Here is a 25,260-nt window from a genome sequence, read left to right on the forward strand (position 1 = left end):
CACGTGCTGCAACTGTTTTTCGTATGTCAGTGCTTCTGAAGGTTCTGCTGGTAAAATGCCATCCTGAGTTATCTGTCTCTAAGAAAACAGTTGGTGATTCAAACAGCAGAATACCTGTAAGGGTCATAAAACGGCAGTAGTGTTTGTAACAGCTCAAATACCAATTATTGTAGCAAAGGAGGAGTACTTTCTTAAATATTTAGTTTTAGAGGCAACTGAAAGGGATATACTAAAGTAGTTGTTTATTTTAAAACAAAGCATTCAAAATTATTTAATTCATTTACTGCAACTGATTGTCCCCCCAAAAAATACGTTCTTGTTTGTTTGTTGTGGTATAGGAGGGATGCATGCAGGGTTTTTTAGTCCAGAGAATGTGCAGTAGTGGCTGATGTTAGGTTGATGATCTGACATGGAAGGAGATTTCATTCTCTGTGTTTGTAAATAAGGAAGCCTGTATAAACTGAACATCACACCTTAACTGCCAGCTACTGGGAGAAGATATGTGACACTAGAGGACCAAATTATGAATTATGGTTAACATTAATCTTAATTCTGAAGCCATATGCAAGCCATGGATGCAGATAAACTAAGCCTGTGGTTGGTTTTTTGTTTGTTTTGTTTTTCCCTCCCCTTTGCTTTGGAAAGCACTCTAATATTGCCTGATTGATCCGTGTGTTGTTTTACTAAAAGGTGCAGTATCAACAGATCATGGGATTTTTAAAGGAACTGGCTAGAAAGGAACGACAGCTTAAATTCAGGAAGTGGAGACCAAAGGTTACAGTAACAGAGAAGTAAGTATATCTACATATGCGGTGCTGTTAATGTGATATTAGAAAATATACCAGGGAGAATAGAATGAAGGCAAATATAAAAAGGTAGATAATCATATATTGGAGTTTCAGTTTTCATGTTTTGTTCCCCTACCTCATAAATCAGTTTTAAATATTCAGATGTAATTCAAACTTAAAATTATTATTACCTGGGGCTTTAAATCCTTCTTTCACAGCTTTCACAGAATGGAAATGAAGTTGGAGGATCTACCCCCGTGTGCACACCCTGTGGTGTTCTGAAGTTTGCTTTGTGGAGAGAGCTCCTATTGAGTTTCTTTTATTGATAAATAAGAAAGATGGTATCAGTTCAGACCAGAGGTCAATATAACTCAGCATTTTGTCGTCTCTGCCTGATATATAAGAGCTATACTAAATCCCACTTAAATGGTGGGGACTTTGCAGAGCACTGTTTTACACAATTTGTGGAACTAGCCCATGTGTGCTGTCTCTAATGCTGATGCTTTTTCTGACCAGTTGCCCTCTGTTTTTTCACTGAACCTCTCCTGGACCTTTCACCAGTTTGACATGCCTTTGGGTTTTTTTGAAATTTTGGTAATACAGTAATTTTAAAATGTTTCAGCTGCCGAGAATGGTGGATCTTTGCTTTGAATGCTAATCTTTCGGAGATCAGGGAGCAGAGACAACGTTCTACTTGGGAGTTTGCATTACATCGGGCCCAGGATGCAATATCTTACACTGACATGTATTATAGCAAGTTGAAGGGGGAACCACTATCTACTGCAGAGCAGGTATTTAGATTTGAGTTTTCTACAGTGTTGATTAATCACCTTATATTTGATTTGTTTCCTCTTCTCAAATTTAAAATCTGTTCTAGTTTAGAAACATCTTCAGTTTTACTGCAGGCCGTTTTCACTGAACAGACTGTCTTTTGACCACAACTGAGTTTTTAATGCTTGAAACCTGGGTTTGTGGGAGGTGTGTGTGCAGCAGGGTTCTTGTGTTTTTGTTGTGCTGTGCAAAAAGCTGTCTTTGTTTTTGAGCTGTGTAACTGGTTTTCACCGAAAATAGCATTAACTCTCATAGAACGCTCGTGGCAGTCTGTGACATCCTTTCTTAACTCATGTTCTCTATAGACTCAAAAAGTATTTAAACATCAAAAGTGTGTCAGGTCACCTACATGGTTGGGTAATGTGGGACAAATTGTGGGTAGCTGGCAGTGTGTTTGGAGGTGCTTTGTTGTTTTTCCACAGTTGGCTTTAGGATGAAGAATTTAGAGGGAAAGTGTCCCTAAGAACCTGTGTCCTGTTTCAGAAAAAAACAAAACACCTGTGAACTAGAATTAGCTGCTTTTTATTTTTGGGTGTATTGGAACTTTTCCATCAAATTAGTTCAGGGCACCATGTACTCCACCTGTCTTAATTACAGCTGCGATTCTATTGATACTTTAAGTTGTATGATGAAAAGCTGAGAGAGTTGGTGGTGTTCAGCCTGGAGAAGAGAAGGCTTGGGGGAGACCTAATTGCAGCCTTTCAGTACTTAAAGGGGACTTACAAGAAAGATGAGGACAAACTTTTTAGTGGGGCCTGTTGCAATAGGACAAGGGATGATGGTTTTAAACTAAAGGAGGGTAGATTCAGACTAACTGTAAGGAAGAAATTTTTTATAATGAAGGTGTTGAAACCCTGGCCCTGGTTGCCCAGAGAGGTGGTTGATGCCCCATCCCTGGAAACACTCAAGGTCAGGTTGGGCAGGTCTCTGAGCAACCTGGTCTAGCTGAAGATGTCCCTGGTCACTGCAGGGGGGTTGGACTCTATGGCCTCTAAAGGTCCCTCCCAACCCAAAGCATTCTATGATTCTATGTAATCCTTACTTGTATTATTTAGGTATGAACTGTAGGAGTAGGTCAATGTACTAGAAATTTTACAGTACCTGGCAAACTGGGTGACTTCTACTTTTCATAGAGCTTGTATTGTCTTCAGCAGAGCTGTGAAATGTAACAAGGGCAATGCTGTTGGACTAGAAACATATCTTTTGCTTTCTTGTTCCATGATAAATTCACTTGGGTGAATTATTAACTTCCACAAACAACTTCTTGATCAGAACAAAGAAGACAACATGTCTAAGTAACTGAATATGAATATTAAATTGGCCTAATTTATGGAGTTCATTTCCTCTACCTTCTTTTCTCAAGGCAGAAGCTATTTTTGCTCCTGGCTAAGCCAGACATTCTGTTAAATCAGGGTCTTTTCCGTGGCTTAAATTTTGTGCTGCAAACCTTGCTTCTGGTGCGTGATAGGATACAGCTGGGCAAGGAATTTTTACCATGAAAAGTGTTAAAATAATGTATTTACAATGCAAATAAATTTTATTTGTAGTATGGGAGAATGTCAGTATTACACTTGCCCGCGTGATTTCTCCTTATTTTCATGTGCTTAGGCACTTGGATGCTGTCGTTAATGCCGCGTTAGTTTTTTCTAAGAATCACTAACTTAGCGCAGAGATGTTTGACATGTTTGTGAACAAGACGCCGTAGTCTCTTAGTGCAGTTACTCTACCTTTTTTTGTCTTTCAGGCAGAAATGCATCGTATTGAGGATGAACAAACTTATGAAGAGTTGAAGATCCTGTGTGAGATAGTTCATGATAAATTTCACGACCTAGCTGAGGTGAGGCTGCATACAGGGTAATACTTGGAATCTTTAAGTGAACTGTTCTGAGGTCCTGTGTCCTGTTCTGCTGGAGAGTGTTAGCATGCATTTGCTTTGATTTAGAAGTGTGGTGCTAATGCTAAAGTTGCCCACAGTGCTTGGTTCCTGCAGTTTTTACTGTTGTGTCACTTGTATGGTGAAATCTTTTGTCTAGTCATGTGGTGATCTTCCTCAATAGTATCCTTGCCAGAATTCATAGGGCAGGTACCCTTGATCTTAAAAACAGAGAGTGGAAATAGGGGCCTACAATGAGTATTTTCCCAGATGAAATATATGCAGAAGTGAGCCTTGTGTAAATGGCTTTTTGAGCACACTTCATAAAATATGGACTACTCTCTGTGTGAGTACAACGTCATCTCTCTTTCAAATACAGTTGCTAAATTTAGAGCTGTGTTTTACGGTGTCAAATGACTTCTTTTTTGGCTTAGTGTCTCTAGGCTAAGATTTAAATAATGCCATATGGCTTCATATATGAATATGTAGCAGTTAACTGATGATACGTGTTACTTCTTTGCTGCAGCTCTCCTAATAGGCTAAGTACTGATTGAAAATATCACTGCTGGTACACTGAGGAGTGCTGAGTAAACAGTAGATGGAATTGTATTCTCATTGCGATGTTTCTGTACGCTTGTGGTATTCTTTCACTTATCAGCAATGTGTATGCCTTCAATGTTCAACCATAGAGTGTTAAAGAGCCGTTGCCTGATTCCCCTGGAGGTTCCCCCACAGCAGAATCTGCACATGGTGGTAGCACTGGAATGCTGCAGTATCTTCAGTCTTGGTTTCCTGGTTGGGGAGGTTGGTATGGATATGCTCAGCAGACATACGAAGGTGAACCTTTCGAAGGGCTGCTGCCAGACCCAAAGGAACAGTGGAATCCAGAAGACATCCTAGGTATGGAAATAGAGGGGTTTCTGTTCCTTTTTAAGGCTGTTAATGCCACTGTATTTAGATACCTGGGAAGGGTGAACAGAAACAGCTCTTTGGTTCTGTAGTGTTAAAAGATTATGTGTGTCAACTGATGCACCTAGGCAGCAGAGCCTGTCTAAAGCTTAATAGCCTGTTAGAAAATCTCAGTACCTGGTGTACTTGATTATTTCTAAAGTGATATGTGGAATACATTTGCTTCCACTTTGTAGATATTTATGGCAAAGAGCTTCGGGACTTTTTCAGTTCAGGTGGGTGGGGGTCATGTAGCGTGCTGTGACTGGGTTACATCATCAACAGCGCTGGGGTGTTGGGGTCTTCATTAGTTTAGGTTTACATTTCCTTAATTGAAATGGAAGAGGTGAATCAGTTTTGTTGAGGAAGAAGGAACATCTGCTTTATTTTTTGTTTCTATTTTTCTTCCCTAGAGCTGGGGAAATCTTTACTTTCAAATTCAGAAAAACTTTTTTGTTGTTCAGTAGCCTGCCAGAAACTTGACTTATTTAATGCATTGCTTTGTTTTGGCTTTGTGTTTGTTTTTGTTGTTTTTTTTTTTTCAAATTAGGTGCAGATGAATTTTTTGATCCTGCTGCAGATGCTTCTAGCATGAATACCTTTACAAAGAGAGATCATGTTTTTGCTAAATTAAATCTACAGTTGCAGGGTGGCTCTTTCACTCTGTTGCATAAGGAGAAGAAGGCGGTGCACGCTGGGGAGACTGCTTTTATGCAGCTGGAGTTTTCAGGTATAAGCCAATTTCTGTTCTTTCTCAAAAAAGGCCAGAGCTTTGTCTGCCATCCGACCTTCCTTTGGGCTTTGTTTTTAATTCTTTAAATTATGATACCGAAACAAAGTTCAAAATGAAAATATGAAAACAGCTTGCAGAAATTGATGTCAAGTGAAAATAAGTTTCTCTCTTTAAATGTGTGAGTGATTTCAACACAGAAATCTGATTTGAGACATTGTTATGTGTGAAAGGAAGACAACTATAGAAATACATGCTTCATAATCATTGTAATGGATTCCAAATTTTTGTGTTTAATTTTTTTAGTAGAAATAAATTTATATATTAAGCACTTCCAAAAGACTTGTTTGGACGATACTTGTTATCTGTAAAATTTAAATAAAACCTATGCTGTGTACTAAAAGAACTAAAAGCGTTTTATATATTTATATTCCAGGTGTAAAGATCTTAGCAGAATCCCTTCCTCGCAGAAATTCCTCCCTTCTCAAAGTTCAGCTTGGTGGTCTTTTTCTGAGGGATTTGGCAACAGAGGGGACCATATTTCCTGTTCTTGTTTTCCCAAATCCTGTAGGTGAAAAAACCTCTTTAAGTCACTCTGTAGGGTGCATAAGTGTGTATGAAAATAGTTATATTCCAAAACTCAACACGTGTCTGTCTTGGTCAGTGTCTCAAGCCAGAAAGAGAATACAAAATTCTGGAAGAAAGATTTCCATGTCGAACTAACTTTTCCCTTCCCTTTCAAAGATCATTTGTAGAACTCTGCATGGTTTACTCTGTGTGCTTGTAACTTTAATGCTAAGGTTACACGTGTTGGGAGGAAGATAATTTGTTGAACAAGATTTGGTTTTTGAACAATCAGCAATGCTGCTTAAGCGGCAATTGTTCTTTTTCACAAAGCTCTTTGGTCCAAGTAAGGTTTTATTCCACCTGTATACCTGTCTACTGTTACACTAAAAGCAGAAATACAGAACTTTTTTTGTTTTTCTTCTGAATGAATTGCTGAAAAGATTCCAAATCTCTCTTCTGAGCAAACAAAATCTGAATCTAATTCCATTAGAATTTCCCATGTGTTTTGTACTTTTTAGAGAACTGACTGAAACTTGTACTTCAGACTTCAGTCTCTCTGCTACGTGAGTAGATAGTGTTAGCTTCTTAATCATACTTCCTTCTCTTGTTTGACTGCATCGGGGGAAAAAATGCATATAATAATCTCAGACTATACATATAATTCACTTACAAAATGTCCATATGACAAATACAGAAAAAGACTTTTATGCTTATATCAGGTGGCTTGGTTGATTTTATCTAAACAATCTTTTTCTTTTAAATTCTTATCAGCAAAAAGAGGTTGGCTGCATGTCTTCCTTTGGACTCCAAAGTTTGTCCTCAGAAATGACTAATCAGAACACTGGTAAAGATTTCATTTTATGTTTGATGATAACAAGCATATGAGATAATTCCTACAAACCAGAAATTTCAAACCTGAGTGCCTAGAGTTTTAATTCATGCAAATGCTTTTTGCAAGTAGTAAAGATAATATCATAGAAGCTTTGTTCAGACCTAAGGGTGTGTGCAAGTTAACTTTAAAGAGAGCGAGTGAGAAGAATTTGTATTTCAAGGCAATGGGAGTTGCACTTGCTCTTTGTCTTGGTTTAAAAAAAAAGAAAAAAAATTGTTGGGGGTTCAACGTTAGGATCCCAGTTCTGAGAATGTTTTTGTGCATACAGACATATTGAATTCTGTTGATTGTAGAAGTTGATCAAATATTTGCTTTTCTGTTACTGGAGAATTTTCAGACAGACACTGCTTTCCTAGTAGCACCGATTACAAATCAGTTATTAAATTCTTTGGGGTTTGTTTTTTGCTTTTGTCCATTTGTTTGTTTTAGTTTTTTTAACAGCTGCTTTTTGTAACTCATTTTTTAATTCAGTTGCAGATCCTGATGCCCCAGTGTTTGAGATGCTTTATGAAAGAAATCCAATCCACAGCAATTTTGAGAGGCGCCTGGAAGTCAGTACCAGACCTCTAAATATTATTTACAATCCACAAGCCATTAAGAAAGTAGCTGACTTCTTCTACAAGGGAAGGGTTCATACCTCAGGTTAACCTTTAATGTGTTTTTTTTGGTGGGCTTGGGGTTTTTTGTGTGGTATTAAGATCTTTTCTTATCTTTGATTTTTATTTATTTTCATTCTTAGAAATATAAAGCTCTAATCAAAGTATCTCCACTTTAAATTCAAATTAAGCAATACTCTGAGTCTTCTCTGGATGATTTTTTTTTTCTTTCTTTTTTTAACTGAATTGGGGGTTTTGCTTAGGCAGACTCCTGAAACTTCGACTTCAAAATTGCTGGTTGCTGCTATACCGCACATTGGACGTTCATGCTGCCTAATTTAAAATGCACAAATAAGGAGGCCTGTTTCTATCATGTCTCCTGGAAATTGATGGACAGCAACAGTTCTTTTGAGAGAACAGTTAAAAGCAGAATATTTTCTATAGTAACGATACAGGGGGAATTGTGTTCTAATTCCTGTTGTGTCTCTTTCGTTAGTTAACTTGTCTGACGTTTGTTACAGCTGCTTTGAGGTACCTTGTTTTTTAGATGTTGAACATACTGCTTCCCTAAGCTTCTAAGGACAGCAAGATTTAGGGCTCTAGTACCTGAGCCTGTAACATTATAAAGTGACTGCCTTTGCATTTTGCGTTGTTGAAGTTCAGTTTCTGCGGAAATGAGAGGTGATAATAAGGAAAAAGAAAATGTTCTTAAAGTATCAGTTCTTTTTCTGTTGATTCTGGTAAATATCAAAAAATGTAAGTTATCTAGCATAAAGGTGTGAATGATACTTACCTTTCACACAAGATGAGAATATTCCGCAAATGTTAGAGGTTAAGTTTAAAACAAACAAGCAAAAGAAGCAAACAAGACTTGCCTTACACATTCTACAAAGTTCTTAATGTTTAGACAGAATTTCCTCTGTTGCCTTACTTATCACCCTTTCTGTCTCCCCCAAATACAATAACTCAGGTTGAAGATCTGTCAAATAAAGATCAGAAAAAGGTTTGGGAAGTGGTTTGTTTGGGGTTTTTTTGGTGGCATTTTTGTGCTTGGATGCTTCCTGGTTTCTGTGAAGCAGCCTGATGTGTCGGTACAGCCAACGGCCTGCAACTGCAATGTTCTCCTGCCCTGTATTTTACTGCTAAAATTTAAAATAGTTCTTTTCCTTTTATCTTTTTTTTTTTTTGTCTCCTGATTCAATAACAGATGAACGAAATTATACCTAGTCAGTTTTGTATCTGTCTTGTAGGTTTTGGATATCAATCTGAGTTAGAGGCAAGAGTGGCTGAAGCTGCTAGAAGACAGTACAACAAGCTGAAAATGCAGACAAAAGCTGAGATCCGGCAAACTATTGATCGTTTACTAGTAGGAGACTTCATTGTAAGTTTTCGCCCCCAAAATATTCATGTGGGCTTTATGCCATATGCTTTAGGACTCGAAGCTCTAAAGAGTGGGTTTTTTGTTGTTCATTTGTGTGGTGTTCTTTTTAAGAAGGCGGGAAGCTTTACGTGGGGTGTTGTAGTATTGCTTTTGGTGTGAAGCAACCCATTTTTGTGGTGCAGACCTGTTGTAACTAATGGCAGAGTAGTATTTTTCTGTTCTTGGCCCTGTTACTGAGGTGACTTCATGCCAACTTGTTGGCTCCAGTGTGCGTTGGAGCTTTGTTACGTCAAACTTCTTAAATTTGTGTGTAACTGATTTAAAGGTACTTCTCAAAATTAAAAGGTTGTTCCACCTTTATTCGTTTTTTGCTCATTCTTCAGTTTTCAAGTAATATTAGTGTATGTATCAGTATCATCAATCCGTAGCTTTGCAGCTAGCTGTATTGATGCAAAATAGTTGTTTTCAGTGAACTGAAAAAATATTTCTTCTGAAAAAGTGGTAGTTTGATGTTTGATACAGCAGTCTAGCGTGTGTTGCATTTATGGATAGCCTTGACAAGGATTTCTCTGATCCGGTGTCATGTAAAAGGTAGATGCCTTCTCTTAGCTATGCAGGTAGGTTCACTCTCCTCAGCGTAGAGATAGGGAGTCCCTCTGGAGAGGGTTTCGTTGCATCTGTCTTAGCATGGGCTGTTTCTCCTACTGAAAATGTCTCTTCATTGAGTGTAATGGGAGTCTGTGGTTTAACAAGCTACCAAACTGTAGTATAGCTGAAGCTTGCCAAGGTTAGCACTGCAGGTGAAGAAGTGCCTAACTGGGTTGATTTGTTTGACATGGGTTGTTTTTTCATATGTGAGGGGAAGCTATTTCATGTGGGCTATTATTTCTTTCTTCTTAACTTTCAGGAAAACAGCAAAAGCTGGACTGTGTGCCTTGATATTTCTGCCCCTCAGGTGATCTTTCCTGATGATTTCAAATTTGTGGATCCAGTGTTAGTTGTTGTAGATCTGGGAAGAATATTACTTACCAATTCTCAAGGTATGATCTAGAATTATTGTAGCTTTCCTTTTCTTTCTGCCTTCTCCCAGAAACTCTTTTGTCTGTGTAGAAAGCAGAGATGTCTTAAGATTATCTCCCCTATCTATGCATAGGGTTTTATATAACAATTCCGCTATTATCAATACATTTTTAATTAAGATTGATACAAAGTTTTAAAAATAATGGGAGGGTCTGTGTGCAGGGTTTTGGGTTTTTGTGTGTGTGTGTTTCATTGCAGGTTTGGGGTTGTTTTGGGATTAACTTTTAAATTAAAGGCTCCCCTGTGATATCTTGCACCTCTGGAAGGCTGTGAACAGGTGTGAAGGTGGTGCGCTGGGCACTTCACATCAATATGATTTTGGTTTAGACTGGTATAAGATGTAGCTGTCAAATCCTGTTCTGGGACAGTGCTCCCAGTGAAAGCATGCTTTGAATGAGCCCTCCAGTTTTGGAGTTGCATGGTTCTCTGTTCTCAGCACGTGTGTCTATAGCTAGCTGAATAAAAGCGAAAGGAAAATGGATGTCCTTGTTTGTATCAAACGTTAAGATCATTGCTTCTTTCTTGTTCCACTAAGAAAACAGTGCAGGAACATTGAAGTGCATGGAGCTTGTGAATAAAATTAGACCTACTTAAAATCTAGCTGTACTGTATAGTGTATGAGGATATGCTTAAAAAAATTAGAAGAGATATCTATGTGGTATTAATTTCCTTTTCGAAAAAGTACAGCTGTAGGATGAGCTGTTTTGTAGTGCAGTGAAAAGTTGGTGTCGAGCCCAAAATTGTCTGCAGTGGAATGATTTTACTCTGGATGTCTTGAAATTGTTCAGTCTTTTCTAGCACCAACTAATCTGTGCTGTGCAAGGTTTTAGTAGATTTTTTAGTAAATTCTGTCTTCAGGCACACTAGAAAAAGAACACAAATCACAAATTTTTAATGCAAGATTTATTTGTATTTCCCTGTGAAATTAAGGCATTGGGCTGTTTAGAGTAACTTGAGCTTAAAAAAAAAAAGAAGAAAAGGTAGAAAGGTACAGGAAAGTTTTGGAGGGTGTTCCTGCTTTGCAGAGTAGAAAAAATCCTTTTCTTATGGTAATGAAATTAATATTGCTAATAATAATAAGTTAATATTGGGCAATCAAGTTAATTGGACAAAAACTTCCGATCATAAATGTATTGTAGTTCAGTAGCTCGTACCTTTCACTTGGTTTTGAGGCTCAAAAGAATTGCATAGGCATTTTTTTTTAACAACTTGTTTAAAAGTAAATCTTGTAATAATAGTAAGTGGGTTGAGAAAGGAGACCATAGTGTCTTTTAATAGATTCTGTAATACATTGTGACTGACATCTGCATGCATGTGAAAGAAGTGTAGTAGATTTCCTGCTGAGGAAAACAAGAAGTGAAAGTGGAAGGAGGGAAGGACAGTACCAGATATGGTTTGGTTTAAAAAAAATACAGCTTCAGACAGGATGATCAGGCAATGATGGGGAATATCCAAGGAGAGGGCAGAATACTTTTGGGTTTTTTTTTGTTTACTATTATTTTTTTGATCTACAGAAGACTCTAAAAGGAGTGCAGATACTTTTTCTTCAGAAGCCAATGAATTGAGTGATGAGGAATATAAAACACCTCTTGCAACTCCTCCCAACACTCCACCACCAGAATCTAACACTAATAGTGGCATCAAAATGTCTGGATTTACTGGAGTAGAAATAAGTGAAGAGCAGCTACAAGCACACTTAATGAGTAAAAAAATGTATGAGAGATACACACTTTCATTTATGGACCTTCAGATCATGGTGGGCCGAGTGAAAGACAACTGGAAACACGTTCAAGATAGTGACGTTGGTCCAACTCACGTGGTAGAAAAATTCAATGTTCATCTGCAGTTGGAGCGCAGGCTGATATACACGTCTGACCCAAAATACCCGGGAGCTGTCTTGTCTGGCACTCTGCCAGACTTGAAAATTCATATCAATGAAGACAAAATATCAGCTCTGAAGAACTGTTGTACGCAGCTGAGTACGTCTGAAACGAAGCCTTCTGATGCCCTACATTTAGGGAAAGACAAGATTTTTGCAGAGGTAGAGCAGCTTGGCAGCTTGCATGATTCTGTAATGAATCTAACACAGAGTGTTGTAATGCTAGAGCAACATACCAGGGAAGTTCTTGTTGAATCTCAGCTGCTTTTGGCTGAATTCAAAGTAAACTGTATGCAGCTGGGTGTTGAAAGTAATGGACGATATATCTCTGTACTCAAGGTTTTTGGCACCAATGCCCATTTCGTGAAAAGGCCATATGATGCAGAAGTGTCCCTGACTGTTCATGGCCTGTTACTGGTTGATACTATGCAAACATATGGAACAGATTTTGATCTTTTGATGGCTTCTCATAAGAATCTGAGTTTTGATGTGCCAACAGGAAGTCTTCGAGACAGCCGGGCTCAGTCCCCAGTTTATGGACCATATGATGCACGTCCCATTGATGTAGCTAGTTTGGCAGAGAGATGCACTACAGCCTCAAAAACTTCACCTGGTAACAATGGAAAAGATCAAGAGTCCCTGATAAAATTCGAGTATCAGTTTGTGAGTGCAGAATGCCCATCGATGAATTTGGACAGCAGTCTGCAGGTGATCTCTGTACAGGTGAACAACCTGGATATCATCCTTAATCCAGAGACTATTGTTGAACTGATTGGGTTTCTCCAGAAATCTTTCCCAAAGGAGAAAGAAGATTCTAGTCCTCAGCCTTTAACAACTGACTTGGAAAGAGATTGGAGGGAACTGGAAACCTTCCAGTCTACTTATGTGCAGAATACAGAGGTAGCAGTTGATATTCACTGGTTAAATATACTCCTCCTCAGGACAGTTGGCATGACAAATGGAGAAAAATACGGCAGAAAAATTGCAACAGCCAGTATTGGTGGCACCAAAGTCAATGTCTCCATGTGTAGTAAATTTGATGTAAATGGCTCTCTTGGATGCCTTCACCTTATGGACCTAACACAAGATAGTGTTAAGAACCAGTATGTTGTCAGCATAGGGAACACAGTAAGGTATGAAAATCTCATTGGTGATGTAGATTATTTTGAGTCTTTATTCTTTAGGCTTGATGATGGAAATAGCCTTCCAGATGCTTTAAGTTTCACTTTCACAGAAAAGTCAAAAGAGGAATGTTCTCTCAACCTCAAAATGGCCTCCTTGCACTACAACCACTCGGCGAAATTTTTGAAAGAACTAACTTTGTCAATGGATGAATTGGAGGAGAATTTCCGCAGCATGCTGAAAAGTGCAGCTTCAAAAGTTACTACAGTTTTGGCAACTAAAACTGCTGAGTACAGTGAAATGGTTTCTTTGTTTGATACGACACCACGATCGAGAGATGTTGCCAACTTAGAAGATAATGAAGGCTACGCATTTGGATCACAACCTCCCAAAACTGACACTATTAAGCTTATATTAAATATAAACATTGAATCACCAATTGTCTCAATACCTCGAAAGCCTGGTAGCTCGGAACTGCTTGTAGGTCACCTGGGACAAATATCTATTCAGAATTTTGTACCGGGAGAAGACGAATCTACAAGTGATCGACTGCAAGTTGAAATTAAAGATATTAAAATGTATTCTTTAAATAGCAGTCAATTTACAAGCAAGAAGGAGCCTGCAAGTGAAATTCCTCATGGGCTGCATTCTTCTTCAGGTCCTGCCAGTATTAATAGCCAGGAAGAATCCCACTTTACTCGTCATGACTTCTTTGAGTCATTACATAAAGGCCATGGTATGTTAATCAGAGGACTCTTAATTATTTTAATACGAATAGTAGATGGTACTAAATACATGTATTGACTGTAGATCTGATTGTATATTCTGTCTCACCCATCCTCCTGAAATATACTGCTCAATTTTAATTACAATGGACAGGTTGTTTGATTTCTATCCATTTTTAGTCTCCTAAGCAAAAATGCAGAAATTTAACAGAACATAGCCATATATACTTGTTTTAGCATTGCTAAGAGATTCTGAGCAAGTTAAATAGCTACTATCTTATCTCTGCTGTACAGTCTGTATAGGATAATTAGTTCACTTACCATAATGCTGTTTTAATCTCACTTTTCCTTAACAGCTTTCCACATTCTGAATAACACCACCATCCAGTTTAAATTAGAAAAGATACCACTAGAGAAAGATTTGGATTTAACTTTTCCTCTGAGTAATGAAGACGTTGGAATATCAAGCATTATGAAGATTGAAGGGAAATTTGTGAACCCTCTTCAGGTAGAGTAATGTAGTATTTCCACTATCAATATAAAAGTAACTCCGTGTATAGAAGAATAGTGTTTTTCAGGCAAATATCTGCAGGTTTAACATGTTGGTAGTTTAGAAATCAGGTCCTTATTCATGTGGTTAGAAGAGACAGTCTTAAGTCATAACAGTGCTAAAAATTTAATCCTGTTTTGGGCCATTTTAAACATCTTTATGAATTAGCTGAACTTTTACTTACCTGGAAGCCTGTCATAGAAGGAGAAATGAAAGTGTCACTGTCCAAATAGGTTTATTTGCCGTTCTAGTAAGAAACTAAGAATTAGAACACTATTATCTTGAAAAAAACCTCTTCGGTAGCAGAGATTTTAAATACAGGAAAGTGAAACTTGTAAAGCTAAGGAGCCAAGCAATGATGGCTAAGTAGAATGTTTTTTCCATGTGTTACTGTATAATCTCAGCATGGTACGTTAAGGCTAGTTTGTGTGGTGAATTATTTTTAACTAACTCCGTGTGGATGCTTTTTGCCTAGGAATACCAGGCATCCTATACTAGGATCCCATCCTATTATGTTTCCAGATTGTGCCTTCTCACAGAGCTAATACAGAAGAATCGTTTTGCTTCAACTTTGCATTGTACCATGTTCTGGATTATTTTTTACTTGTGGGCAAACCTAAAATTTGTCTGGTTTGAAATTCCACAGTCTTTCCACTTGTGAGTTTTAAAATACATGTGTCTTGATTTTATTAATAGGGAGAGCTCTAACATGTTGACTGTTTGTTTTTTCTACATTGTAGGTGGTGTTAGCAAAACATGTGTATGAACAAGTCCTTCAGACTCTGGATAATTTAATTTACAGTGAAGACTTGAACAAATTTCCAGCCACTTCTGTATCTTCAACTTGCCAAAGTTCTCCTTCAGCATCACTTCATAGTACAGGCACAGAATTCTCAAGTGAACGAAAGGAAAATGGCTTATTTAGCCATTCTACTTTTAATTCTGTTCCAAACAAGTCGTTAGCTATCAGGGAAACAAAATCTTTTACTCAGATTCAAGCAAACTTTCATATTTCAGAGCTCCAGGTTCAGTTAAGTGGTGATCTTACACTGGGTGCCCAAGGCCTTGTCAGCCTTAAGTTTCAGGATTTTGATGTTGAGTTTGCTAAAGATCATCCTCAGACTTTGTCTATTCAGATTGCCTTGCGTTCTCTGCTAATGGAAGATCTTTTGGAAAAAAACCCAGACTCCATGTATAAGAATCTCATGGTGTCCCGTGGAGCACCCAAGCCATCCAGTTTAGCACATAAGGAGTATCTTTCACAGTCTTGTCCCTCGGTATCCAATGTAGAATACCCAGATATGCCACGTTCATTACCTTCCCATATGGAAGAAGCACCTAATGTCTTTCAGCTATACCAAAGACCAGTTTGTGCCTCCCGTAAGAAGCAAAAAGAAGATGCTGATTCTGAGTATCCTCTGACTCCACCTCCTTCTCCCACAGCAGGCAGATCCAAGTTGCCCTGTGGAAAAAGTAACTTCGATGATTCATTAGTTCATATCAATATATTTCTAGTGGATAGGAAACATCCTGAATTTTCTTCTCACTATAACAAAATCAACCGCAGTGTAGATGTTGATTTTAATTGCCTAGATGTCTTAATAACTCTGCAAACTTGGGTGGTGATACTGGATTTCTTTGGGATTGGATCCACTGCTGATAACCATGCTATGAAGCTGCAACCTGAAGATACTCAGCAGACAATCAAATCAGAAATAAGTACCTTGTCAGCTTCTCAAGCCCAAGAGCCTGTGAACACTAAGATGGATCTGAAGGTATACTTGAGATGCAAAATAGTAATTGGATTGTCTGTCATGAAACATATGGTTTATAGAAACTTAAGGTGACTTGAAATCAAATGTTTTATATACTAGTGGAGAATGTACATAAATTCAGAAACAGTAGATTTAAAGCGTGTGTAGATGTAGCTAAAAAAAAAAAGTGCAGAAGTTACAGAAAAGCAAAACATTTGCAAAACGATGGGCTGCCTTGCTCTGTGACCCTCCTTAGACATGTGTATGCTTGACTTGAGGGGCCTCGGAGGGAGGCTGAACTAGAATGCTCCGTGTTCATCCAGCAGGGCTCCCATGGGTAGAGTGTGACAGCCTCCCCCCAGCCCCATCCAGTCTGCTGTATGCCTGAGAATCTAAGCACAGTGTAAGCGTAAGGAAGGCAGTGACTCTTACCTCCCTGGGATAACACAGGGCACAGGCTAACTGTGATCTCCTAAATGGGTTGCGTCAATATTAAAGACCTGACATACTGAAATAGGCACCGTGCTGTTCTAGGTACCATGGAGTTTATTTAACAAGTATATACTTTATAAATCTGTATACATATATATCTATACAGATCTATGTATAAACATGTATTAAAAAAAAACCCTATGTATGTATATATATGTAGTCTTTGTCCAGAGGTTCTGCAGTCTAACTTAAAAATTACAAATCTTGAAAGAGAAAAGGACAAAGATAACAGTGCTGGGATTTGTTGATGACCTGATCATTCTGTTTTCCTTGGGAGACCCGTTAATGTGCAAACGAAGTAAAAAATTTGCTTTCCTCCACTGTCTCCCAATCAGATAATTCTTGTTTGCCATTTATGAGTTACAGTGCAGTTGTATTGAAAAAAACTAACATGACCAGCTATGAAGTCATATTGTTTAATACCAACCTGTTCCTTTGTGTTTGACCAGGTCCATTCTTTATCATTAGTACTGAATAAGACAACTAGTGAGCTTGCTAAAGCCAGCGTGTCAAAACTTGCAGCTCACTTGGAAGTGATTGGTGAGTAGTTTGGAGGGGTAAGGTTGTACGCAGTTTGAAATAAAAGGGGATGGATGCTGGATTTGTAATCTGAAATGCTTTTATTTTGGTGCTCATTGGGGTTTGTGTGTGTGTGTTTCCTGTGGAGATGCACATTCTCTTCCCACTCCTCCTTCCTCTGCTTTTCCAGGCTTCATTTTAAATCCTTACATCCCTCCCAGTTGTCAAACCCTTGATCATTTTTGCTGAGCCTGGCTAGGATTTTAATATTTTGCTTTCACAGAGCGGAACAATAGTGTATATTACTGTTTTAGAGAAAAAAAAAAAAGTTCTAAGTTTTCACAAATCGAAGTGGTGTGATTACATTATGTGTGTAAAGCATAGAGTTATGTTTGGGTTAAGATAGTCCATGTAGCAGAAAGATGTGATTTTCTTTGAACATGAGGTTTAATGTTTAATTGATTGTGTTTTAATTACTTCAATGAGTTTATCTTGCTCATAGAAACTTTCAGGTTTAAGTAATTTATCTGTGTTTGAGGATCCTAATTGTCTGTTTTGTGTTTTGCAGAGGGAGATTTAGCCCTGCAAGGAAGTATTGGAAGCCTGTCCTTAAGTGATCTTACAGCACATGGAGAATTTTACAGAGAACGTTTCACCACAAGTGGTGAAGAAGCACTCATTTTCCAAGTCTATAAGTATGAATGTAAACTTCTTGTTACTCAATATTAACACTATTAACACCCCACCCCTAAAAAACGCACAAACCAAACCCCAAAAAACCAAACCCGTGTCTGTCAGGTCTGTGTGATTCTGTTTTGCACGTGCCTGACTTAAATGAGGTGTGGAACATTTTCGGTCATAAACTTAGGATTTTTAGCTCTTCTTTGCCCTGCAATGTATATGGCTTATCAGGAATAATATTTTTGTTTCCCCCTAAAGCTGTTCTTGAAACTATTTAGGTGATAGTTTGTTCTTAGATAAAGTAGTCATTGTTTTTCAGAAGTTGGAAGAGGTTTTCAGCTGATTAAATTGATTTTCCATTGCTGCTTAATTTTGGAATTACGAGTTTGCTTTTGCCACGGTGTAGTCTTGAAGTTCTGCTTTGTGGAAAGCAATAGATCTTATCTGGTGATGTTTCATGGTTTTCCACCCTTCCTCTGCCCACTGGAATTAATCAGATTAGAAATTATCCACGTAATGTTATAGAATTAATTTCAAATGTAACAGCACACTGATTCAGAGTTGAATCTGCATATTATCATGCAGTAGAGTACGTGCCTTACAAGCCGCTGTTCAGATGTATAAAATCACCAAAGTTCTATCTGTCAGATGTTGAGATGAGAGGTACAGTCCACATGTAGGATTTTCCTGTTTGCTTAATTAAAACTCAGTAGCACTTAAATAGACATAATTTAGAAATACTTAATATAAAACCAGTTTTTCTTATCTATAATTGCAATAGTTTTCATCTATAGCCTGTGTACATCAGTTAAATCCTCTATATTATTATTTTAAAGGCAAAAAAAAAAGAACAGCACTATTTATAAAACGTAGCTAAGAGAGCTAAATTTTACTTTCAACCTTTCTCATAGATATGGGAGGCCAGATCTGTTGCTACAGAGGGAGTGTGATATTCGTGTCACTCTGCGAATGGCATCTGTTCAGTATGTGCATACCCAGCGCTTCCAGGCAGAGGTTGTGTCTTTCATCCAACATTTTACCCAGCTTCAGGATGTCTTGGGGCGACAAAGAGCAGCAATTGAAGGACAAACAGTATGTCGGGTTTTTTCCGTTCTTTCCTAGCCTACTTTTGGAAGTTGAACAGCAGTATAAAATTTATGTTAATGCATCAGCTCGGTGAGTTGAAATCATGAGAGGTTTTAGAGTTCTGGTGTTAGTGGAGATTGCTTATACTCATCTTGTAATTAAAAGACCTTATTTAGGACCATCCCGCTGCTATTTGAGAGTGTAGGATATCAAATTTGCACATGACTTAAAACTTTGGCACCTGGACCCTGTGCTCTTGCACTGCTATAGGTGTTTTCCTATCTTCGTGGTGCTGGACAAAAAAGGCTCAAGATTTTATCTTGCCTTTTTCTCCACTGTTCACCAGCTAGTTGTAATACCTGAGTAAGGAGAACCAAGTGAGGAGTCCTTCTGTTGTACTCAGTGTATGTCTTTGGTTAAGGATGGTGGCTGGTAGACCGGGAAAATCAGATGCTGAACTTCTGCACAGCAGAGTGTATAAATAATCATGATGGTCGTAGCCTGTTTTGTACAAAACCTAATGTGGGAGTGATTAATATAGCTAACAGTAATAGACTTGTTTAAAATGTTGCTTCTCAAAATTGAAAGACAGACGGTTAATACTTGCATCTATTAAAATGCTTCATTGTGCATCAGTTTGGAAGTTTGAATCTGATTTTGAAACATCTGCTCTAAATAATTTTTTTCCTTTTGTAAATAATTTTTCTTAAGTAATGTTTAAGTAGTGAGCTGAGTAGTGTCTGTTGTGCCTCCTTTAGCTCAGTGGTGACACAGGTGTGTGCTGTTGGTTTCAAGGTGCTTTTTGTAACTAGCATTTATTTTCTGCCTAAAATAAGAGTTCTTATTCTTTTTTCTTTTTTTTTTGCATAAAAATTTATCACACCTTAATTTATAAATCAAGGAACAGTGTTCCTGAATTCAGTACTAATCAGTGTGAAAGAAGCACCTGCTTCCTGTATTTTTTAACATATTTTTTTTAAATTATTTTTTCCTCTTCCCAGGTAAGAGATAAGGCACAGCGAGCTTCCCGAGTTCTTCTTGATATTGAGGCTGGTGCTCCTGTTCTGCTCATACCAGAAAGCTCAAAGTCCAATAGTCTTATTGTAGCTAATCTTGGAAAACTGAAAGTCAAGAACAGGTTTCTGTTTGCGGGTATGCCGGGTACTTTCTCACTAAAGAACAAGGTAAGAACATTACTTCTTAATTTAGCAGCTTGTGGTTTTACTAGTTCTTGTGCATTTTATTTCTATATCAAAATGGTAAATGATTCTTACATTTTACTTTTTATATATATCTACACACTTTGTACATATAGTAGCGAAACAGTCCATGGCAGCGTGCTGGGTAATCTGGATCTGGCCTGCTGCTGATTGTACCCAGCTGCTCCCTTCTGCGCCTGCACCTGGGCTCGCTTCCTGAGACCTTCAGGGCAGGGGGGAAACTGTTCTGCAGAATTCACTAGAACCGGCCTTGCTAGGAAGCAGGACGCAGCTGGGTGCACACCTGAATGTGGGAGCATAACAGGCTTTCAGCTAACCCTCTTCCGTAGCTTCTGCAGCTCCTCACCAAACAAAATTCCTACAGCTTGAGTAGCAGAAAGCAGAGGTCTGTATTGGCTGAGACTTGCTGGAACACACTGGAGAACAGAGTTTGTTTTAACTTTTTTTTTCTGCTCATAATGAAACAATTTGTATAGTTGCTTTGATTAGGTGAAACCTGACGAAAGGTTTCCAGCGAATGCTTGAACCTAAGGCCAGGCGCAGGACAGGGAGTAGTTGGTGTTGCTGTTGAGAGATGCAGCCACAAAATGTGGGGTGAGGAAGATCCATCTTGGGTGGCTTTGTATATCTAACCTATGCAACAAAACGGGTAGTTGTTGTGGGAGCCCCCTAATCCCATTTAAAGGGGGCCAGAAATTAGCTGGACTAAATTGCTGCAGCAGTTGTGTGGTGTGTCTGTTACCTCCATCTGATTTCTATCTACCAGTGTCTTTACTGTAAGGAAGTATGGACTCTAATATCGAGTTGTCTTGTGTACTGTAGTGTGCTGATGTATTTAAAGGTTTGTAAGGGGTAGATTCCTATATTAATGTTAGATGTTAAGAGACAGGATGTGTGCATAGTAATTATATTTCAACTTAAAAATACTGTGTTACGTAACACTGTAGAAATGTGAGGCTTGAAATGGGATAAGGTGGGGTTTTGGTTATTTTTTTTGGTTGGTTGGTCTTTTTTCATTTTTTTCTCTGTCCTATGTTTATTTTTGAGGATCTGATTTTACAAGGCAATGCATACAAGGATCCAGTTTTATTTGAGGTATTTCACATCTTTACAGGTTCAGGTGCTCCTCATTAATTTAAAACAAGGAAATTTTCTTCTGGAATTTAGCACTTTTAGAAGTTCCTTTATACCTTAAAAATGATGGTTTTGTTTTAAAAACCTTGCTGAATTGTGTCCGCATTGGATTTAAATTTGTTGTGTGGTGTTTTTTATGCATGCCTGAGGTGCTATTAATTTGGTTTTATTGCATAAATTCATAGATTTACAGATGATGTGATGATTTTTCTTTGCATGTACACCTCAGTCTTGTCTTTACAATATAAAGTTAATGTCTCCAAATTTTTAATCTTAAAATCCTTGATCATGGCTGCAATGAATTTTTCCAATAAATAATATTTTAAAATCACATAAGGCATGTAAGATTAATAATTAAAGCCAGAAAGGGAAGGTTATGGGTAAGGATTGTACGGTGACATCAGAAGCTGATACAGGAAGACGGTGGAAATGATAGTAACAATACGGCAGTTGCAAGTGTAGTGAGCAATCCCAGAGTAAGGCAAGTGGATCCCTAAAGAGTGATGGTGGTTATCTGCCAGGGCATGAGAAGCTGAATAAAACTGAAACATGAGGTTAATAAATTTAAATCAGGCCAGATGAAATGAACCCTGAAATTGGCTTCGGAGTATAAAGGTAGTGTGTAAACCTGTTCCACCAGACATGTTTTTGGGAGAACTAAATTCATAATGTTGATGTGACTATTTTAATAGCCAACTATACCCTTTGCAGGGTTTTGATGCTAGGCAGCATCAGGAAGGTGGAAAGGCTTGTAAGATCTCTACTGGATACGTGGTGGTGGGCAAATGTCTAAAATGTCATACAATAATGTATGTCATTGTATGTCTAAATGTATGTCTAAAATGTCAATACAAACGAGCTTTTATTTTTTCACTTGTTGGGAATTTAACAGTAAGGGTAGGGATTTATTCTGTGTTAAACTTAGCTGCCGCAGAAAAATTTTGGGACACATTTCGTTATAATGATGGAAGTATTTAGTGCATAAAATAACTTCATGTATGGAGGTGTTTGTTCACTTATTCTAATCAAATATTAAGTTGCTGACATGATCTTGCAGAAATTGTGTCATATGTTGTTTTCACCATCTGAAGATGTGCTGAAAAACAGCTTTAAATATTTAACAATCTTTATTGTGCAGAAATGCTTGATACCTTGACAGTCTTACCCCCTCTATTGTGTATTAATTTTATTGACATGGGGGTTTTTTTGGTTTTGTGCAAAATCCACTGGTTTTGCTTGAACCTTGGTGTATTGGTTCCTTAGAATTTCAATTAAAAATCTATCATTAATTACAAAATCACTTTCATTAGCAGGATTCCGCTCAATTTTCATCTCCTTTGGGAACCCCAAAACATAGCGTGAAGAAAACAAGTGCTGATGAATCAAAAGTAGTGATGGAAGGATTGTTCATGAAAAAATCATCAGGAACAAACATTTCGAGGCTGAAGAGTGAGCCTATCCTGAACACATTGAGCAAGCAACAAGGGCAACAGTCAAAGCTACCTATTGTGCCAAACCCTGACAGCCCAGGTACGTGATAAATAGTAGAAACCCCACGTAGCTCTTCTTCCTTGTAAAATAATGCAGTGCAATTTCGGTTGTATCTTATGTGACACCAAAAAAGTAAGGTTCTGGGTCTAAAGACTGTAGATTTAAAAAGAAATGACGACTTAGTTTCAGAGTTGGTTTTTGCAGCTTAAAGGATTAGGGAACTGTAGTTCAGTTTCCAGGAGAACAGTCCAGCAATTTGGGGCATGTTTCTAGATGCATATTGCAGATGTATAAGGAGTGTAGTTGGACTCTTTAGGTTGCATTATTTTTGTACAGATTCTTTTTTTCTTTCTTAATATGTCGTCTCCTGTGCACTTCCAGAGGATCACATCTGCCTCTTAGACTGCATTGTGGTTGATCTGCAGGACATGGACATATTTGCTGCGGAAAGATATCAGAGAGAGTACTCACAGGCTGGGGAAGATACAAGTGCGGACTTGAGCTTTCCATCCTACTTCGTGAGGCAGACGGGAGGAAGCCTATTAACAGAACCTTTCAGACTGAAGTTACAAGTAGAGAGAAACTTAGACAAGTGAGTTTATCTGAACAGGATCACTGTATGCTCTCAGCCTAAAGCTAGTGTTTTAAATGCCTTTTATTGTATCTTAAAAGTATTGCCTGCCGTGTTACAGCACCTTGAAATACTGAGATCTTTTCCTTTCTTACAGAGAGCTAAGTCACGCAGTCGCAGACATATCAATACATGGCAATCTGTCATCAGTCCATTGCTCTCTGGATTTGAATAAGTATAAACTGATACGTGGACTGCTGGAGAACAACCTTGGGGAGCCTATAGAAGAGTTCATGCGGCCTTATGATTTGCAAGATCCAAGAATTCATGTAAGAGGAAGTACAGGCAGTTGAAATTCTGTCTTGAAATGTCTGGGGTCTTTGCTGATGAGGCGAAGTATCTGTTGTTTTCTTGTAGTTTACCAGGTGGAGTGGTAGATTTTAAAAAAAAAAAAAAAAAAAAAGAAAAAGAAAAAAGAAAAAGTAGACAAACAGTGAAGGGACGTTTTTGTCTCTAGATACTCCTGTGAATTCAGATTTTTCTCAGCAACACCACTGTGCTTTCAGGTGTGACTTGTTCTTATGATTGCTTCACGTTTCTGAGATACTAATCTTCACAAGAGGCGAGTGAGAAACAGCCATCATTGCCTGTATTTATGTTGTGGTTTATCCCCAGCTGGCAGCGCAGCCCCACACAGGTGTGCGCTTGCTCCCCCCACAGTGGGATGGGGGAGAGGATCAGAAGGGTAAAAGTGAGAAAACTCCTGGGTTGAGATAAAGCCAGTTGAACAGGGAAAGCAAAGGCCACGTGCACCAGCACAGCAAGCCAAGGAGTCCCTTCACCCCTCCCCGTGGGCAGGCGGGTGCTCAGCCACCCCCAGCACAGCAGGGCTCCATGGCGTGTAGCGGCGACTGGGGAAGGCAAACGCCATCGCTGGCAACGTCCCCCCTTCCCCGTCCTTCCCCCAGCTCCGCGTGCTGGGCATGGCGCCGTGCGGTGTGGGACAGCCCTGGGGTCGGTTGGGGTCACTGTCCCGGCCGTGTCCCCTCCCAGCCCCTTGTGCCCCCCAGCCCCTCGCTGCTGGGGTGGGGTGAGGGGCAGGAAAGGCCTTGGCTCTGCGCAAGCCCTGCTCAGCGGGAACAGAACCATCCCTGGGCTGTCGCCGCTGTTGCCAGCACAAATCCAAACCACAGCCCCATACCAGCTTCTGTGGAGGAAATGAGCTCTGGCCCAGCCAAAACCAGCACAATTTGTTAGTTCACTTTAGGTTTGCTGAAATATCAGTGGGGAAAAAAAGTAAACAAATCTACGAAAACTGTAGCTTTTTTTTTCCTCCTGAAGTATTTAAGCTCTGCTGCTATTGCAGTATATTATTAGTACACTAACAAGCTTAAGATTTTTCCATTTGAATGGAGCTTTTTGGAGGGACTTGATGGTTCAGCTGAGCTTTTTTTTTTTTTTTTTGAGCAGGTTCTCAAGTATTGCCTATTTGGCTGTTGTGAAATACTGTCCTTTCAGGAAGAGTGTGGGCAGCACCTGGAACTAATCAATATTCATCTTTATGAGTGGGAAGGGAATTGTTTGAATACCATGTTTTATCTCGATCTTTTGGGGCGTCGAAGCATTATCTGTGTTGCACAACCATAATCTTTGCTTAAGAAGCAAATACGTGACCCCAGCAGGGGGGAAAATTACTAGGAAGCATCTAGGACTCTTTTTATGATCTGAGAAAAAGGATAGATAAAGTTATCCTAATACAAGAATGCTCTACATGCCAGGCTTTTAACCTAAAACTCGGGAGGGTGGGGGGTGGGGGGAAGTTTCAGAACCTACAAATCTGATTTAACGATAGAAGGTACCTGGAACAGTTTGAAAGAATTGTTGGCTGTTTGGTTTTTTTGGGGGTGACAATGGCAACACTTTGTTTAAGAGCAAAGAAGCTATAGAACAATAGTGTGAAAATGGTTAATAGACATCTTTCATGTTGAAGGCTACACTGTTGTGAAATGTCACTTTTTTCCCAGCAGCGGTTAATGAAACTCTTGAAGAAGAAAGACGCTACAGCTGTTTGCATTTGTCTGAAATAACAAAATTTAAATCAGGAATGAAAGTTTAAACAGGTGCTCTTAAAAAGAATGTTGGTGTTTTCCACTTTCAGACAGTTTTGAGTGGAGAAGTGTATACTTCCATGTCGTTCCTCGTTGACATGGTTAATGTGAGTCTGGAGCTGATGGATCCAAAAGGAAAAGATGGATGCAGCTCTTTAGCCAGGTATGAATTTTCTTTTCTTACTGAATACCTTATTCAAATCCTGGGCACATCTGAGAGACTATAGGGCAGGAATTAACAT

The 25,260-nt window shown here is 38.7% G+C and overlaps 1 protein-coding gene across 8 annotated transcripts in view; it reads left to right on the top strand.

Moving 5' to 3' along the window:
• Positions 1-25,260, top strand: part of VPS13D (vacuolar protein sorting 13 homolog D) — a 109,958-nt gene that overhangs the window by 7,124 nt on the left and 77,574 nt on the right. For 5 of the 8 annotated variants that reach the window (XR_010375790.1, XR_010375789.1, XM_064470061.1 and 2 more), the window contains 21 exons: positions 691-791; positions 1,411-1,579; positions 3,364-3,456; positions 4,182-4,392; positions 4,991-5,170; positions 5,607-5,737; positions 6,509-6,581; positions 7,101-7,271; positions 8,476-8,606; positions 9,514-9,646; positions 11,201-13,423; positions 13,769-13,920; positions 14,703-15,737; positions 16,658-16,748; positions 17,296-17,422; positions 18,320-18,500; positions 19,496-19,678; positions 22,159-22,378; positions 22,721-22,931; positions 23,068-23,239; positions 25,069-25,181. Coding sequence is in view for 6 of the 8 variants with exons in the window: in XM_064470061.1 (XP_064326131.1) it covers positions 691-791; positions 1,411-1,579; positions 3,364-3,456; positions 4,182-4,392; positions 4,991-5,170; positions 5,607-5,737; positions 6,509-6,581; positions 7,101-7,271; positions 8,476-8,606; positions 9,514-9,646; positions 11,201-13,423; positions 13,769-13,920; positions 14,703-15,737; positions 16,658-16,748; positions 17,296-17,422; positions 18,320-18,500; positions 19,496-19,678; positions 22,159-22,378; positions 22,721-22,931; positions 23,068-23,239; positions 25,069-25,181 (6,101 nt within the window). In the remaining 2 variants the exon portion in view is untranslated. The remainder of the gene's footprint in view (positions 1-690; positions 792-1,410; positions 1,580-3,363; positions 3,457-4,181; positions 4,393-4,990; positions 5,171-5,606; positions 5,738-6,508; positions 6,582-7,100; positions 7,272-8,475; positions 8,607-9,513; positions 9,647-11,200; positions 13,424-13,768; positions 13,921-14,702; positions 15,738-16,657; positions 16,749-17,295; positions 17,423-18,319; positions 18,501-19,495; positions 19,679-22,158; positions 22,379-22,720; positions 22,932-23,067; positions 23,240-25,068; positions 25,182-25,260) is intronic. The other 3 variants (XM_064470062.1, XM_064470067.1, XM_064470065.1) reach the window with 2 other exon arrangements.

This window comes from Phalacrocorax carbo, chromosome 20 (assembly GCF_963921805.1).
Source record: "Phalacrocorax carbo chromosome 20, bPhaCar2.1, whole genome shotgun sequence".
Taxonomy (NCBI): Eukaryota; Metazoa; Chordata; class Aves; order Suliformes; family Phalacrocoracidae; genus Phalacrocorax; species Phalacrocorax carbo.